Raw genomic sequence first — 18,182 nt, 5'->3', positions numbered from 1 at the left:
GTTTTTGTATCCTCTCCAGTTAAAGAACTGGGCCCTTAAGGGCTAGTCAGAATTAGACTTGGTTTTTTTATATTCCTTGCCCCTTCCCCAGTTTTAAAAAATAGTGATGCAGTGGGGTTTCCGGAGGGTTCAGCATGTTAAGATGTTGTCACTGCTGTGGCTCAGGTTTGATCCCTGCGCCAGGAACTTCTGCATGCCATGGGCGTGTCCAAAAAATAAAAGAATTAAGAGAGTGATGCAGCCTTCGATATATAATCATCATGGTCTGGGGTTTTATTTGGGTCCAGTAGGTGGACTAACTTACTTGAGGTTATAGGTTTGATTTTACTAAGTTTTGCCATAAGAAAAACCAATATATGAACATCTAAAACTTTAAAATAAAATAGTTAAGAAACAATCACTTTTTTAAGCTGCTCCCTCTGTGAATAACTAGTGGTCAGATAAATAATAATTTGATACGTGGTGTTTAGGAATGTGGTGTTTGGAATACTATTATTATATTAAGCACAACTATGTATTAAAAATTGTATACCTATGGAGCTTTCTTGTGGTGCAGTGAATTAAAGATCCTTCATTGTTGAGTTCCCGTTGTGGTGCAGTGGAAATGAATCTGACTAGTATCCATGAGGATTCGGGTTGGATCCCCGGCCTTGATCAGTAGGTTAAGGATCTGGCACTGCCGTGAGCTGTGGTATAGTTTGCAGACATGGCTCAGATCTGGCATTGCTGTGGCTGTGGAGTAGGCCAGCAGCTGCAGCTCTACTTTGACCCCTCGCCTGGGAACTTTCATATGCTGTGGGTGTGTCTCTAAAACAGCAAAAAAAAAAAAAAAAAAAGATCCTGTGTTGTCATTGCTGCAGCTTGGGTCGCTGCTGTGGGAGGGGTTTGAGCCCTGGCTCAGGAACTTCCGCGTACTTCGGGCATGGCCAAAAAACATTAGCACATCCTCGAATAGAAAAATAAACTTTCATTATATCTCTAATCCATTTTGCAAGGTAACAGGATAAAATAGTAGATAATATTGCTGTTACCATCACTAGAAACAAACACAAAAGTTATATGTATCCATGAAATTTTGTTGGAAATATTGTTTATCAAAGGTAGTACTTTGATAAAATGACTAATATAGTGGCATTGAAAGACCGTTGTATTATTCTAGGATGACTTTTGAAGCTTTTTTTTTTTTTTTTTTTTGTCTTTTTGCTATTTCTTGGGCTGCTCCCTCGGCATATGGAGGTTCCTAGGCTAGGGGTCAACTCGGAGCTGTAGCCTCTGGCCTATGCCACAGCCACAGCAACGCGGGATCTGAGCAGCGTCTGCAAACTACACCACAGCTCATGGCAACGCCGGATCGTCAACCCACTGAGCAAGGGCAGGGATCGAACCCGCAACCTCATGGTTCCTAGTCGGATTCGTTAACCACTGAGCCACGACGGGAACTCCAACTTTTGAAGCTTTTAAAGAAAAATTCATCAGGAATTTATATAACTAACTTATGTGAATTCATATGTTCTGATTAGCTGTAAATCTGGGGGGGCTTTGAATGCAAGGCTCAGACATCCATTGTATAGGAGCAGCTGCCTTTTGGATGTAGAACAAAATATATGCTATTTCTTATACGTAGGAGAAAGGTGGGAGAAGAGGAGTTATTATTATTTTTTCATTTTTTGTGACATTGCAGGACCATAGAGTAAATGATGGATTTGTTTGTTTTTCAGATATGAGGATCAATGATGCAGACTGCTGGGTTCGATGAAGCTGGGCGTTTATAACTAGATTCATTAAGGAATACAAAGAAAATATTTAAAGGGATCAATAATGGTGTCTTCTGGTTGCAGAATGCGAAGTCTGTGGTTTATCATTATAATCAGCTTCTTACCGAATACAGAAGGTAAGATACAGTTTACATTTTATATTTTAAGTTTGGGAAAACAAACTATGCAATCTTCTTTATACAGAGTGGCTAGAATGAGGTTTTTATTTATTTTTTTGTCTTTTTCCCATTTCTTGGGCCGCTCCCGAGGCACATGGAGGTTCCCAGGTAGGGGTCGAATCGGAGCTGTAGACGCCGGCCTACGCCAGAGCCACAGCAACGCGGGATCCGAGCCGCGTCTGCAACCCACAACGCAGCTCACGCAACGCCGGCGGGTTAACCCACTGAGCAAGGGCAGGGACCGAACCCGCAACCTCATGGTTCCTAGTCGGATTCGTTAACCACTGCGCCACGACGGGAACTCCGAGTATTTTTTTTTTAAAAAACTATTTTATAAATAACTGCCAAAAAGATTTCCCGAATGTCAGTTATATTCTTTTTCCGGTGGTCGAATTATTTCGATTACACAGCTATATATTATAGAATGCGCTATAAATCTGAGTTCATATTTTCCATGCATTTCTAAATATAATCATTGTAAATTCCTGAGAGAACGAAATGAAAGCTTTGTTTTGGTATATATTTTACATTTGTTGACTAAATTTATTCCAGTAAGATTGAAAGTATTTTGTGGCAATCCTTTCACTTCATCTCTAGTTTTGTCTGCTGCTTTAGTGTGGTTGTAGTTTGAAAACTCCAGAATAAAAATTTTTAAAGTTTTCTGGAAAAGGTTATTTTCTGTAGTGCTACTTTCCAGTGCTGTTGAAGATAGACCTTATTTTTAAAGAAGTAAATACACTTTAGAGAATTAACGAAATAATTAGAACCATCATTTATTAATTACTGTATGGATTTTCTGATATCCAGTTTTTTTTAGTTTTGTGTATTATTTCCATGTGAAAATAACATTCTTCCAGGTGCTTTTGAGAGAGAGAGGTCAGAAGTTAATTTGGAGCTAAGATGTGTTAATTTTATAGCTAGTTAGTAGTGCTGGTCATTGTATTCAGCATGAAAATGTATTAATCTTGTAAAATCTGTGAAAGAATGCACAATCTCTGAGAAATGCATATACAATACAATGGATTTTTTTGGTCCCAATTAAATATTCTTGAAGAAAATATTTTAAAATTGGTTTTATATGTACTTTTAAATAATTGCTTTGTACCTATTTATAAAATGATAGGTGGAAAAAAGGAAGCATACTGTCAACTAATAGAAGCTTATTATTCCACTGTCTTTGTAATAAGCTTCAAAATGTTTTTTCCCAGAATAATTCTATTTAGATTGCTCGTTCCAAAAATTATGTTTCATTATTTCTCCTTGTCCCCATTCCCTACTTTCAAAATATTTAACAAGTTTAAGAAAATTTTAAAAGAACTTCTGTATTCAGCAAGTAAATAATGCTCACCGGGATTTAAGTCACACATGAAAGTTACAAACAGGTTAATCTGTTATTTTCAGAAGATATTGCTCTTTGAATCAGCATTGAAAAGATATATCAAATCTTAACCTTAAACTGTAATATGTCGGAGTTCCCTTCGTGGCTCAGCGGTTAACGAACACGACTAGGATCCACGAGGATGCGTGTTTGATCACTGGCCTCGCTCAGTGGGTTAAGGATCCGGCGTTTACTTGAGCTGTGGTGTAGGTTACAGACCCCACTCCCATCCCACGTTACTGTGGCTGTGGTGTAAGCCTGGCCCACGTAGCTCCAGTTTGACCCTTAGCTTGAGAACATCCATATGCCAAGGGTGCAGCCCTGAAAAGCAAAAAAAAAAAGAAAAAAAAGTGTAATATGTCTGAACAGTACTGTAATGAGAACAACAAGCAGAAACCGAGTTTAATAATAAGAATCTCTGGCTTGGATTGTTAAGAAAATCTTGTGTATAGTCTATAATTTTGCATCTCTTTTTTGGGGGGGCAGGGGAACTAACTGAATTCCTGCTGCTATGTTTGAGTGTTTTTATACATTTAAAAAAGATTCCAGGTGTGGATCAATGGCTCATTAGTCCACATAATGAAAATTTTCCAATCAAGATAGAGACCACTTTGCTGGCACAGTAGCTTAACTCAGCAGGGGGGCCTAACAAACAGAGACTTTTTCATGAGATACTGCAGTTTTATTTCCAGTGTCACCTATCAGGTCAGGATTCATATCTGCTGTTAAGAGAAATTTCATTTTTGGCGCATCAGGCCAGGGGGTGTTGCTTTTGAAGCAGTTCCCTCCTACAGGTAAAATGAGAAGCTAGGACAAACCCACACTGCTAGCTGTGAAAGTATACACAGTTACTGTGCCCTGCACTGTTAGAACGTTGATCCAGCATCACATGCTTTTGTCTTAGTAAAGTTTTCTGTGACATGTTAGTCCTTTATTACCAGATAGCAAGTAATGCTCTGTGAACACCTACAGAGAAAACCAATCAAAGTTAGATAGGAGAGCACAGGAAAGAAGATATAAATTTAATCATTCAGCCATTAAGTGTCTTCCGGGCCCTATGTGATTGTTACCTTTTCATGTCTCTTAGAGATGAGCACTTTTTTGTATCAGCGCCTGGATCCTTGCTGATAAACTCAGCTAAGGTTTTCTAGGTTCCCCCCTTCCTCATTCATTGAGTGACTAAATGGAGCCAGATGTTTAGGACTCAGAACTGCACAAGGGCACAGTACCTGCTGCTAAGGAGCTGGTGGTCTCATACTGGGGTCTGAACCGCAAATACCTACCTATTTGGCCAAGCCAGCAAAGTAACTTGAGTGCCACAGGCCAGCGCAGGTCTGCAGCAGGCAGGAAAGTGATTGCCAGAGGCCCCGTGATTGCCATTCCAGTATTTCGTCTGGTTTTGCCAGTTTTCTGACTTTTCAATAGAAACCAGACCTTAGGTTTTTAAGGAGTAGCCGTGAATTAAGATTTTGTTAATTAAAAAAACAAAACAGGGCTGTGCATTGTATTCAGCCATGAACTGTGCCTTCCTTTTCAGAGCTCTCTTTTCTCCTGTTAACAGTAGTGTTTTACCTTAGTATATGATTTTAATGGCTTGACATAATTTTGGATTTATTTTACATCTGTGCCTCTGAGAGGTAAACTTCACATATGCAGGAAAGAATTGGGTATTTGTTCCATGTCCAAACAGATTTGTCATGTTTTGGGTCGTCTTAAAGAGCAAATCAGTAACATTTTTTTTAAGTTTTACCATGGTAAAAGCTAATTATATAAAGGCTTAATTGTTGTACAATTAGCTTATTGCCTGTTGCTGTCTCTAGTTCTGTCAATTAGTGTTTAAAAACTAATTTTGATGTCTTACCCATCAAAATTTACTTGTTTTTGCAAAGTAGGAACGGTGTTTTATTTATTCTTAAATTCTCTCCTGTGTATTTTTGAAAATTAGGTTTAGAATTTTCAAATAATAAGTGATTATAAAAGACCAAGATTTCAAAATATTTTGTAAGTTTCTTTTAAAATGTGTTTTATTCCTAGAGAACTAACCTCAAGCCTTTCAAAAGTCAGTATTGTTGAGCAATTGGTGTGCTTTGATTCTTTTGGCCAATTTTTATAAGCCTAGTAACCCACTGTGGAATCATGTATCAGTAAGTAGGAAAGTAAATTGAATTTTTGTGTCCTAGAGAATTAAATTATGCTATATAATGGAGCCCTGGCAAGCATAAGTCAGATATATGAAGGCTTGCTCAAGTGACATGTTACAAATAATAGCAGTTCTTCTGCAAAGTAGGTAAAATGGATTTCAGGTTGCATTCTTTATGCAGTGACTATGTGATTAGATTTAATTAGTCAAAATTTTAGGGAGTTCCCACTGTAGCTCAGAGGAAATGAACCCAGCTGGTATCCATGAGGATCTGGGTTCGATCTGATCCCTGGCCCTGCTCAGTGGGTTAAAGGACCTGGCATTGCCCTGAGCTGTGTTGTTGGTCAGAGACTGTCTTGAATCTGGTGTTGCTGTGGCTGTTGTGTAGGTCAGCAGCTGCAGCTCTGGTTTGACCCCTGGCCTGGGAACTTCCATGTACCACAGGTATGGTCCTAAAAAGCAAAAAAAGAAAAAAAGAATTTAGTTTACTCAAAATTATTGGTTATCCATATTTCAAAGAAAATACCATGCCAGGTTTAAATGCTAGATATGCCAGGTACAGCTTTAGATATTTTATATACATCAAGAAAATTTAAGAACATAGCTGTAGAAATAGTATCTTACCAGTTTTCACTGTACTTTTAAATTCTCGAAGCTGATGTCTATGTTAATGGTATCTTAGTAAAAAAATGATGTTTGGCAGTAGGATCTTTTTGGTAGTTGGGTGGCAGGGAAAACATAGATCTAGGAGTCATATATGAATTTTAAAAACCGGTTTGGGCATATAAATATTTTTTCTTTCAGAATGGTCCATAATGTAGTGGAAGGAATTGTAATTTTGTTCTTCAAGGTTGAACTTAAGAAGGATTGAATTCATTTGGACGTATATATCTTTATTCTTTTTATCTTTCACTCTTTTATTTACACATGCATGTAATAAAATGTACACAATTTCTATTTGCACATAAACACACGAATGTGTCCCTTCACAAGGATAGGGATCCTTTCTGTTGTTTTTCATCCATGTGTAGGTGCCTAAGAGAATACCTGGCTTAAGTAAACACTTACTTATTCTGTATCCATCACGTGAATAGCATAAATCTTCAAGGACGACCATAGTCTTAATAGTTACAGTAGTTAAACAGTTGTAATAACAGGATAAGTGCCATGATGATGTACCAGAGGCATTAGGATAAAGGGTAGTTGAGTGGGTGGGTCGGTGTCAGAAAAGGAAGGCTTGTAGCCTGAAGTGATACTACTTGAGCTCAATCTCAATCTGAACTGAACAAGCTAGGTAAAGACAGGGGTGAACATCGTGATGGAGAAAAAAAAGTCAACAGAGAGAACAGGGACGAGGTGGAATAAGTATTGCAGTGGTCCTCAAACTCGAGGAGCAGCAGAATCACTTCGAAGGTCTGGGGTGGGGCCCAAACATTCCTGTTTCTGACTCATCTCTGGGATGAGGCTGATGTTTCTCAACATCACGCTTAAGAACCTCTGAAATATTGTATGTGTGTAGTGGTTAAGGTGAGTTGTTGGGGTGCATGAATATGGATAGAAAGTAACTTTTTAAAAGTATTTCTGGGAAAAAATTATGATTTAATTCACTTTGATTAAGAAGTGGTAACCAGTTACTGGGAGTTTCTGTCTATATGTTTTCATATGTTCTTTATGCCTCTGATCAGATTCCTTGGGCATAATTTTAGGCTTCAAAAGGAATTTTTTTTTTTTTTTTGATGTATGGAGAAAGAAAAAAAAATTGGAAAATTGACTCCAGATTGGAAAAAACAGAATGTATTTTCTGTTAAGGGTAAATGTTAATGTTTTCAGGGCTCCTAAACCCTTGCTTTAGTTTATCTTTCTCATTGTGGTAACTTTGTTCTTATTGGGATTAATAATGTGGCCCTTGCTATGGTAATGATGAATTGACTTTAGATTTCCCAGCCTAGCAAAATTGACTACTGTTGTTCAGTTCAGTATATTTGATTAGTTTAAAGGATTAGTTTAAATTTATGGGGTAAAGTTTCAGCACAATACATGGATTTGGCTCTATGACTCTTATTAAACTTGGTGGGAGTCACAACTCCCATTAGATTCATAGGAATTGTAAGGCATATCTGTGTTTGCTACATAGACAGTGTAACCTTACTTTTTACATTTGTAAGTTATGTAAATTAAAATTGGTTTAAAACAATTCGTTTTTAAAAATGATTTTGTTTATTTTTTAGTACAGATCAATGTGATTTTTACTCCTTAAAAAAGTACCTATTTAGGAGTTCCCGTCCTGGCGCAATGGAAACGAGTCCGACTAGGAACCAAGAGGTTCTGGGTTCAATCCCTGGCCTCGCTCGGTGGGTTGAGGATCTGGCGTTGCCGTGAGCTCTGGTGTAGGTCGCAGATGTGGCTCAGATCTGGCATTGGCTGTGGCATAGGCCAGCAGCAGCAGCTCCAATTAGACCCCTAGCCTGGGAACCTCCATATGCCGCAGGTGCGGCCCTATAAAGACAAAAAAAGTACCTGATTATGTTGCTCTTAGGACAGTTTAAATAGTCTTATTGTGTTATAATGTAATTTGATTGCATTAGCTTTCTTCTGCATTGGTAGTGATGTAATTCCTGTTTCAGAAATATAAATGTTAATGCCACTTCCATATTATATGACATTGCTTCTGAAACCAAATGCTTTATAGTATTCCTACTAGGATTCAGAAGCATAGTATATTAGTTTTGAATATGACTCGAAATTAAAAAAAAAAAAAAAAGACTAAACTTCATTTCCCACCCTGTTTCATCCTTTCTTGCATCTTTCCAGCGAAGGTTGATTTAGAAAAGATTGATTTATCCATAACCTTTGTTGATTCACTGGTAGGTCTATTGCTGGTGGAGAAGTGTTATAAATCAGTGTGTTACTACACACAACAGCCACCCAACAGGGTATTGCTTAGCTGTTTGAATTTTTACAGACCTCTATTTTCTGACAGAAAAGACTGCAGTAAATATTTATTTAATAATCTATTATTAGCTAAACATAAAGAGGTCATAAACTTGGCCATACAAGAGTAAATTTTTGAAATGCTGCTTTTACATTCTTCTTAGGCCTTTATCACAGTTATTGTTGTATTTTGAAATAATCAGTAGTGTATTAAAGGTGACTCAAAAACACAGGAAGCATGTAAAGCATCTTAGTTTTGCTGAACGGTAACTGTGTTCATTACGCCTTACTGTGTAGTTTCAGTTTTGGTGAATCTCTTGCCTCACTTTTTGAATTAATACGCCTTTTCACTTTTTTATATACTAGCTTGCGGAATTCGAGAATAAGATAACACATCTGAGTGTTAATGTTGACCTGGTATTGCTCGAAGAACTATTTATCCGCCAAGTTACTAAGGGAGTGTCTTACTGAAGCATATGCTTGGTACCCTATGGTACTCTTTTATTTTCTTTTCACCTCCTGCATGACAGAGAATGACATATGACAGCCGTGCAGTCTACATGTATTAGACATCAATGTGGATTAGTGAATATCTCATGACATCTTTCAACCCCATTCTTGAACTCCTTTTGTCAACTTGACAGAAATGATTCCAGGAGAATACCTAGCCTCGGCCCTGGGATCTTTTGGCTAAAATGTAAGGCTGAAGAGGGAATTCCGTATCAGAGCTTAAGGAAGCAAAAACAGCATTTATAATCCCTTTTTATCAGCATGGGACTCTACTGAGTTTGACTTTTATGTGTGCCATTATTCTTGCTTTGAACACTTATTTCTCTTAAAAGTTTTTTCCCCCTCATTTTGAGCATAATATACTCTCATGAGAAAAGATAAAAAGAAAGAAAATCAAGACAAGCATTTAGCAGCAGAAATTGACGAATCATTGTAAATCAGCTGTAGTAAAATTTTTTTTTAAAAGATAAGCATTTAAAATTGTTCATTATTTCTAAGGCCTTGATATAACCACCATATACCCCCCTTTTTTTTCTAACACACACACTTATATTATGGATAAAACAAAATTACAATGCATAAAACAAAATTAGGGTCTTTATTTCCATATACTTTTATATTCTGATTTTCCCTTTATATTTTCGTAACTTGTAGTACCACGCCACTATATAATTAAATAATAGATTTTAATAGTTACATTGTCATTTATCATGTATGTGTGAAGAATAATTTAATCCTCCCTCTCTACCTCTTGGTCATTTGAACCTACTTTCTTTCAGGTATAAGTAAAATAATCTATACAAATCTTTTCCGTCATATTTTGTTATTTCCTAGGACTGGAATTGTAGAATTCTGATCATGCATGTATTCATCCTTCAAACTGCTTTTTCTGAAGGGTTATACCAGTGTTCACTTTGATCATTGGTATGTGAAATTACCAATCTGTATATTTTACCAACATTGATTTTAAACTTTTGAAAGAATTGACACTTTAATATGTGAAAAGGATATCTGATTGTAAATTAAATTCATAATTTGGGAGCAAATTGTGAGGTCAAAGACATTTTGTATGGATTTACTGGCCAGTTATTTTGGTCTGAATTTTTTGTTCACTACCTTTGCCAATTTTTCTGTGCATTTTGTTATAGCTTTTCGTATGTTTTAAACTCTGATGAGATCCTTTTATCATTTTTATTATGAAAAACATGTTTGCCTTTTAATTCATACTTCGTAATTTTTAAATTGACCTTTCAAACAAAAGAGATAATTTTGGTAAAATAACGTGAGTCGTAAATTGAACAACTTTATCAATATTTTACTTGATTTGCTGTATTTACCTCCCCATGCCTTACTTTTTGATATTTAGCTCTTTTGTGAGATGTTCCATTATTTTTATGCTTAAAAATCTGTATCTTGAAATCAAATATTTATTCAGTTACATTTCCCTGTAGTTCTTGAAGGTTTTTATTTAAAATTTTAATCCATTAGGAATTCACTTTGTGATAAGATGAGAGCTAAGTTCTCAGTTAATTTTAAACTAAAAATTAAATTATTTGGAATGAATTAGATTTTAACTGATAAAGTAGATGAAGTTGGGACATATCCAAATTAAAGATGGACAGTGGAAATAGTTTTTAAAAAGTAGAGAGAAAAAGTAACCTAATTTATATCTAACAGAATGAACTATGAATGAAAATGTTGCTATTCTTGTGATTGCAGTAATATTGCTACTGAAATGATTCCGTTTTGCATCTAGTCTATTTACTGAAATTTCTTTTAAAGGGATTTTTTTTGTAATTAAATTGAGAGAGAGAGACAGAGAGAGGCAAGCAGGACAATAGTGATTAAAATACCCCAGGGAGAAGCTCTCCATTTGGGGAATTTTTGGAATGTCAACACCAGAATTTCTTGGGGAAAAAATAGAGGGATTCAGATAAAGCATAGAGTCTACCAACAAAAAGAGATGAAGTATAATTCTCATTTATTTTGCTGGTTACTTTGCTTCTTACTGTTGCTTTGTACCTATCTCTTTGTATCTAATGTGTGTGTTTATATTAATCATTCATTCTCTCTCTGTTTCCTGATTCTTCTTTTTTGTCTTTTTTTGTTTTTGTCTTTTTAGTGCTTGTACCTGAGGCACATGGAGGTTCCCAGGCTAGGGGTCTAATCGAAGCTGTAGCCACTGGCCTACACCACACAGCCACAGCAACGCCAGATCCGAGCTGCATCTGCAACCTACACCACAGCTCAGGGCAACGCCGGATCGCGACCCACTGAGTGAGGCCAGGGATTGAACCCGCAACGTCCTGGCTCCTAGTCTGATTTGTTTTCACTGCGCCACGATGGGAACTTCCCCTGATTCTTCTTTTTTCATCTTTGTAGTATTAAAATCTAAACCAGGTGGCATACTAGAGTCAATATAATGTCTAAGGACTTAATAACTTAGACACAGTAAAGAGGCCTGATGGGGTGTTGCTGGTGGCAGGGGGGCAAAAGCTGTGTTGTATTTGAGACCCACTTTTATGTGACAGAATGCAACGGTGAGTTGTTTGTGGCAGATTGATTCAAAAGTTGTAAGTGAAGTGAAGGAGACAGGTGGTGCAGGTTAAGCATATTCTATTGTTTAAGGAAAGCTCTTTTTCTAATTTTCTTTTTTGGTTGTTTATAATAGATGTGTTGGATTCCTGAGATTTGTTTCCAGACAGAAAGGAAATAGGATCCAGAGCAAGGACAGGAAGGTTCATCTAGGAAAGGATAATGTGTATTTTATTTTATTTGCTTTTTAGGGACACACCCTTGGCATTTGGAAATTCCCAGGCTAGGGTCAAATCAGAGCTACAGCTGCTGGTCTACACCGCAGCCACAGCAACGCACCTGCGACCTACACCACCACTCACCGCAATGCTGGATCCTTAATCTGCTGAGCGAGGCCAGGGATCAAACCTGAAACCTCATGGTTACTAGCCGGATTTGTTTCCGCTGCGCCACAATGGGAACTCTGAGAATGTATTTTAATACAAGGAGAAGATTCAGGAAGAGATGTGTACAGGGAGAAAAAAATTAAGGGAGGTCGTACTAGATGTCTTTAATCTTATTCATCTAGAACAGTGCTCCTCAAATTTAATCTACATTCAGTTCATTGGAGGATCCTGTAACATTCTGATTCAGTGCTCTGGGATGGTCCTTGAGAGTCTGCATTTCTAATAATCTAGGTGATGCTGAGGCTGTTGGTCTGTGAGAGAATATCTGTCTTGTGGAGTTTTTGGTTATTAAAATGTTTAGTCTAGAAAATCAGAAGAGTTTTTTTTTTTTTTTTTTTTTTTTTTTTTTGCATGATAGTAATTTCTACCTTTGCAAATCAAGGTTTGTTTTTAACCTTAACAATACAGCTGAAATATAGAAATAACATCACTTTTCAGTTTTATAGTTCATTTTGTTTTAAAAAGACACTAAGCTACCTTGGAACTTTACTAAACATTTTTATCCTATTTTACACTTTTAATTCTATTTTATATACTTTCCGTTGACCTTTTATCTGATGATTTGTTTTGAAAAATCCCTGAGTAACAATGCAGCCTGACCCTTTCTTCCTAATATTTCCCTCTATTCCCTACTGATCTGTCCTAGTTTCATTCTGTTACATGGAAACATCATTTCTCATAGCATTTTACTACAAATGTTATTACTTAAGATAACATTATAAAACCCTGTAATGCAAAGTGTGTATTATTCACCCATTTAGGAAAACTTTCTATTTTATTAATTTCTCAAAGTCTTTTTCAAAACCAAGAATTATTGTCATTTTCACTTCAGTATTAATGCCCTGGCGTGTTAGCACCATAAAAAAGTATAATAGGATGCAAATACTCGAATGTAAACTGGTTACCGAAAACAACTCTGCTTGAGGTCATTTAATAGTTTTTCCACTTCATAAGTGTTATATGTAATCAAAGATGTTTCTTTATTATTAATATTGCACATTTTTCCTTTTCCTGTTAAAGATAAGGATAGATTACTGATCAGTTTTAGTTTTATGATCATACAAATCATAGATTACATTTTTTTCTTCATGAAGTTGATTAGATTTGTAGCGTTTTAAAGCCATAATAAAAAGGAAGTAAATAGCAGGTTTTAAACAAAGAGACTTCTGTATTGGTATCTCCAAGATCAAAATATTTTTGCCAAAATTTATGAAATTCCTTTGTGGCACATCAGGTTAAGGATCTGGTATTGTCACTGCAGTGGCTCAGATCACTGCTGTGCCGAGAGTTCTGTCCTTGCCCCCAGAAACTTCTACATGCTGTAGGTACCCCCCCATTTTTTTTTTGTTAGAATCGAAGAATTTTAGACTTAGAATCACAACTTGAAGATGAGCAGTTGTAGAATTTTTCAGTTTACTGATGAAGAAACTTAGGCGCATGTAAGATTATTCTTTGTCAAGCTCTACTTACTACCAGTCTGTTTTTCTTTCTTTGGAACTTAATATTTTGCTTCAGATCCTTGGTGTATTTTCTTATCTCATGAAGGTTGTCACTCAGAATATTTAAAATATATTTTAAAATGTATTGTTTAACATTGTTTAATGTAATGGTGATGATCAAAAAAATTCACGTATTTCAAAGCTTTTTAAATCATTGCTATTTCAAATGAAAAGCTATATTCAGGTTGACTTTATTTTGAAATATATAAATCATGTATCAGAGAAGGACCAATCTTGCTAACTCTGTAACTTTCAAATAATCTTCAGAAGTTCTATAGCCATAGGCCTACCTTTAAAAAAAAAAAATCACTATTTTTCTTTCAGAGTACACATAATTGCTGAGAATGGTTAACTACCCAGAACACAAAAACTGAAATAGGAAAATAGTTTTAACTTTTACAATATTTATCAGTTCACACTGATTAGCAGCCATCATTAAAGCTGTTATAGGAGTTCCCATCAAGGCTTAGCGGAAATGAATCCGACTAGGAACCAGGAGGTTGCGGGTTCCATCCCTGGCCTCACTCAATGAGTCAAGAATCCTGCATTGGCCAGAGCTGTGGTGTAGGTTGCAGACCAGGCTGGGATCTGGAGTTGCTGTGGCTGTGGCGTAGGGTAGGCTGGCAGCTGTAGCTCCAATTTGACCCCTAGCCTGGGAACCTCCATATGCCACAGGTGAGGCCCAAAAAAGACAAAAAAAAAAAAAAAAAAAAAAAAAAGCTGTTTAGGCATGCTTTTGCAGACTCTTCTTCAGGTATGGGTTGTAGACATTATCTTTTCCTTTTTGTTTGCTTACAACAGGAAGCTCATTTAATCCTTTGCTTTGTTTTAGAGTTTAAGCAAATAGAGACTGTCCCTGTTAGTTTTCAAAAGCCCTTACTTTGGTTGCATTAGTGGCACTCACCGTAGATTGTGTGATCCTGCTTTATTTACCAGAAAGCTCACCTCTGAGAGCTGTCACTCCATCCTTTCAACTGTGTTGTTAATTGACTGATAGCAAAGATTGAGTGGAAAAACCCTTAGTGACAAAAGACTGGATATAGGTGTGACTCCAGTCTAAAGGCTGGAGAATCTTTGTTTCTTGATCCAATTTGTGTTTGTACTGAAATACTAAATACTAAAGACCAAAAGAACAAAGTACATTTAAAAGCATTCAGAAATGTTAAGCAACAATAAAACTCCATAGCCGTTTAAATGACAGCAGCTGACTATTTGAATTAACTTTCTGTTTGGCTTAATTTGGGGCCCTAATTATTCCTAACTTACGTGAGTAGATTTCAATTATAGTATCCTGCAGGGATTTGTAGCTAAGGCAACTAAAAGAATCATTTTACATAAAGTACTTTTGTTCAGCTGATTAGGCAAGTTAAAACGTAATGATGTAAAATTGAAACCCTTCTGACAAGGTCCCAAACAAATGTTTCTAGTAATTTTTTTTTTTTAAAGATTGAACTGAGTTTAATTTTAAATAATATTTTGGTCTTTGGGGAAGATTGACTTCATTGTAATAATGATATTTATATCAATGTGTCTTAGGTTGCATGTTTTAGGGAAGTAGTGAAGCGTTAAAGATATGGACAAGCTTGTCAGTGGAAACCTTCCTAAGTAATGTTTATTTGCTTTATAATCCTCGGTATACAGTTTGACAGCTTCCAAGACGTAGGTTTAGAAGAGAAATACAAATAAATAAATCGAATGACTAGAACCTCTTCTCTATTTTGGGATGGATTTCAAGTGAACACAAATGAGAGACTCTTTTATGGATCTGAAATGCTATATACCAAGAAGTTCAAGGACACAAGGCATGGTTGACATTGTGCTACAGTCAGGAGACAACTTACATTTAACTTCTCTTCCTAAATACATTCTCCACTACAAGAGCCCACAGTAATTTTGAACACCTTTACCAGAATGAAACCACTTTATGACTGTTAGTGGTAGATGCTGCTTTGGTTCCTTACTAACCTGTGTTATAGAACAGAGCATTAAAAAAAAGCACTTGATGGCATCAATAAGACCACTTTGAGGCTTAGCTGTAATATTTCATTAGTCTCATAGCTTCTTCTAGCGAATGGAATTAAGAGCCAGCAGCTCTGTTCTCATTCTTCCCTTTGTTGCTCTTCAAACCCTCAACTCCTTTTCATTAATTATCACCTGAAGACAGTGTGAATATGGAAAATAAATAAATGTAGCTGTACCGTAGTGTATGGCTTGCAGGAATGGAGTCGTTGGCATTAACAGCTGAGTATACTTACTGCAGGACAATGGCAGCAAACCCTAGTTGCTGATTTTGATAGTTCTTTAAATTATCTGAATGGTAATAACACAAAGTTAGCTAATGTTGCCTTCTTCTCCCTCCCTAAATGGAGGTTCCTTCTTGAAATCTAATGATGTACCCAGCTAATGTTGCCATTTGCTTTCTATGGTTTGAGAAAATGCTTTAGAAGATAATTAATTATGAAGGCATCAGTTAAAAATAATGAGTGATGAATAGCTCTTATTTAGAAAATTCTTATGATCTTGGCTTGTGAATTTCTTCTTTGGTCACTAGAAAGTTTTTCTCTTAATTTTAGCTATAAGAAGGAGGAAATTTTATCCTTTTTTTAAAAAGGTTTTTATTTTTTCTGTTATTGTTGATTTACGTTGTTCTGTTGATTTCTGCTGTACAGCAAAGACTATGCACCATTGTCTTTATAATAGATAATGGTGCATAGTCTTATATATCACATTTGAAAATGTATTACTTTTTTGATTAATGTGTTCTTAATAACTTTATTATTAATATTGAAATGTTTATATCTTATGATAAATGGCTTTGTTGGGAGAATCTTCATAAAGTGCCTTTTAATTACATATATACACATATTTATGTTAGGGTGTATGGAATATCTATGTGTGCATATGTATACTGGCAGTCAGAATTTTTATTCTCTATTTAAATAGCACTTGCAAGTGAATATCTGGTTTAATATGCTGTGAATGTCTCTAATTTAGAAAAAAGTTGACAAATTTTATATTTAGTAGATATTGAGGTAAATGCACAGTACAACTACAGGAAATATTTTCTGTATTTGTTAATTTTAGAAAGAAAGTGTTTGACTTAGAATGGAGAGTTAAAAAAATACTGTACCTTACTAAGTATTCTAGCTTTAAATACTTTGTTTTTAAAAGATCTGTTCTGAAAACTTGTTTTCATTGACATGCTCAGCATTGATTTGTGGTTTCAGAAGTGTTGGTTTCTGAGCCTCACATTTAATAGTTCAGTATCATCTTTATAACAATGGTGTCTCTCAGATGGAAGCATTATTTTATCAACTTCATTCTTGAATGATTTATATTTATTTTAGCAAGTTACTCCATTGTTCAAATGGACGTTTGTCATTATTTTAAAAAAAAAGTGCTTGCCATTTTATAGGATAGATAGGACATTTCCAGAAAGGGGTCGAACTGTGCTGTGGCTGCATTACCAGAACAGATGAATAATCATCCAAGTCACTACCTGAAGGGAGAGGGTGTAGTTTATTATGGGGAGAGATATTTATGAATATAATCTGGTATATATGTGGAAAAGTAACAAACAGTAGTACTTTATAAGCACAGTTCATATATTCATTGTTTATATAGGAAGAGAATAAGAATATTATTTTGACTTATTTGACTGCTCATAGTAGTACCTCAAAATATGATCGTATGGGAGTTCCCTTCATGGCTCAGTGGTTAATGAACCCGACTAGGAACCATGAGGACGTGGGTTCGCTCCCTGTCCTCGCTCAGTGGGTTAAGGATCCGGCATTGCTGTGAGCTATGGTGTAGGCTGGCAGCTACAGCTCCAATTAGACCTGGGAACTTCCATATGCTGCGGGTGCGGCCCCCAAGAGCAAAAAAACAAAAAAATGATCACACTAAAATATCTGGAAAATAAACATGCATGGATTTAGGTTAAATTCATCTTCTTTATTTAACATTTGCCAGTTGTCTCTGTGGGTCTGTCCCTCTCTTTCTCTGTCTCTTGCTCTCTTGCTTTATGTCAATTTAGAAAAAAATTAGTAAACTCTATATTTAGTAGGAATATATACTTTCATGGTTTTGGCAGATGAAAAGTATCACACTATATCTTAATTTGACAGTTTTTTTTTTAAACTTCGTTAAATTATTTTTCTTAACTGTGCTTAAGAAAATTTTACTGGTATTTATTCTGCATGAAGATCTGATACTTCAGATTTACCCTGTGGAATTCACTGTTTTGTTGTTGTTGTTGTTGGTACAGTTGAAAAAAGTACCCAACTGTCAGTCCGTTCCAAGAGTGAAGAAGGCAGATGTAGCTGGTCCAGAGGAGAGAGGGTCTAGCTGGTGCATAAAAAATTCATGTCAGCATTTTGACACTGCATCCTTTTGGGGTATCTGTTATCACTGAATAGGAAACTGTTTCAAATTGACAGGCAGACAGAATGTTGTGCTGAATGTGTAAATTGGAATTATCACATCTAGCAGTTCCCTTCACCAGGTGCCGGCTTGGAGCTTGGTTCTATACTAACGTCGAGAGAGTGCCAGGAATAGTTTTATTTGCTAATTATCCCTCATCTCTTCCAATGTCTGGTTTTCTTTCTTTCTTTCTTTCTTTTTTTTTTTTTTTTTTTTTAAAGTAAACAGCTTGCCCAGGTGTTTTTAGGAATGCCTAGCAGGACAATGCAAGACTGCAGGTGCTTGGCAGGGCGATGCCATACAGAACACTGAAAACATCTATATTCATCTCTGTGAAGAAGATTATTGCTTTCAAGGGTTTTAGTCCCTGGAGTACTGAAAACAATGC

At 36.1% G+C, this 18,182-nt stretch overlaps 1 protein-coding gene across 49 annotated transcripts in view; it reads left to right on the top strand.

The window, feature by feature from the left end:
* The window catches only part of ADGRL2 (adhesion G protein-coupled receptor L2), a 639,025-nt gene that overhangs the window by 482,178 nt on the left and 138,665 nt on the right, over window positions 1–18,182 (top strand). For 48 of the 49 annotated variants that reach the window (XR_002345120.1, XR_002345121.1, XM_021096393.1 and 45 more), the window contains one exon: window positions 1,719–1,891. Coding sequence is in view for 47 of the 49 variants with exons in the window: in XM_021096393.1 (XP_020952052.1) it covers window positions 1,819–1,891 (73 nt within the window). In the remaining 2 variants the exon portion in view is untranslated. Of the gene's footprint in view, window positions 1–1,716; window positions 1,892–18,182 lie in introns of those variants that run through there. The other variant, XM_021096400.1, reaches the window with a different exon arrangement.

Source organism: Sus scrofa, chromosome 6 (genome assembly GCF_000003025.6).
Source record: "Sus scrofa isolate TJ Tabasco breed Duroc chromosome 6, Sscrofa11.1, whole genome shotgun sequence".
NCBI lineage: Eukaryota > Metazoa > Chordata > Mammalia > Artiodactyla > Suidae > Sus > Sus scrofa.
The sequence above is the reverse complement of the archived record's forward strand: the minus strand, read 5'-3'. Positions and strand labels throughout refer to the sequence as shown.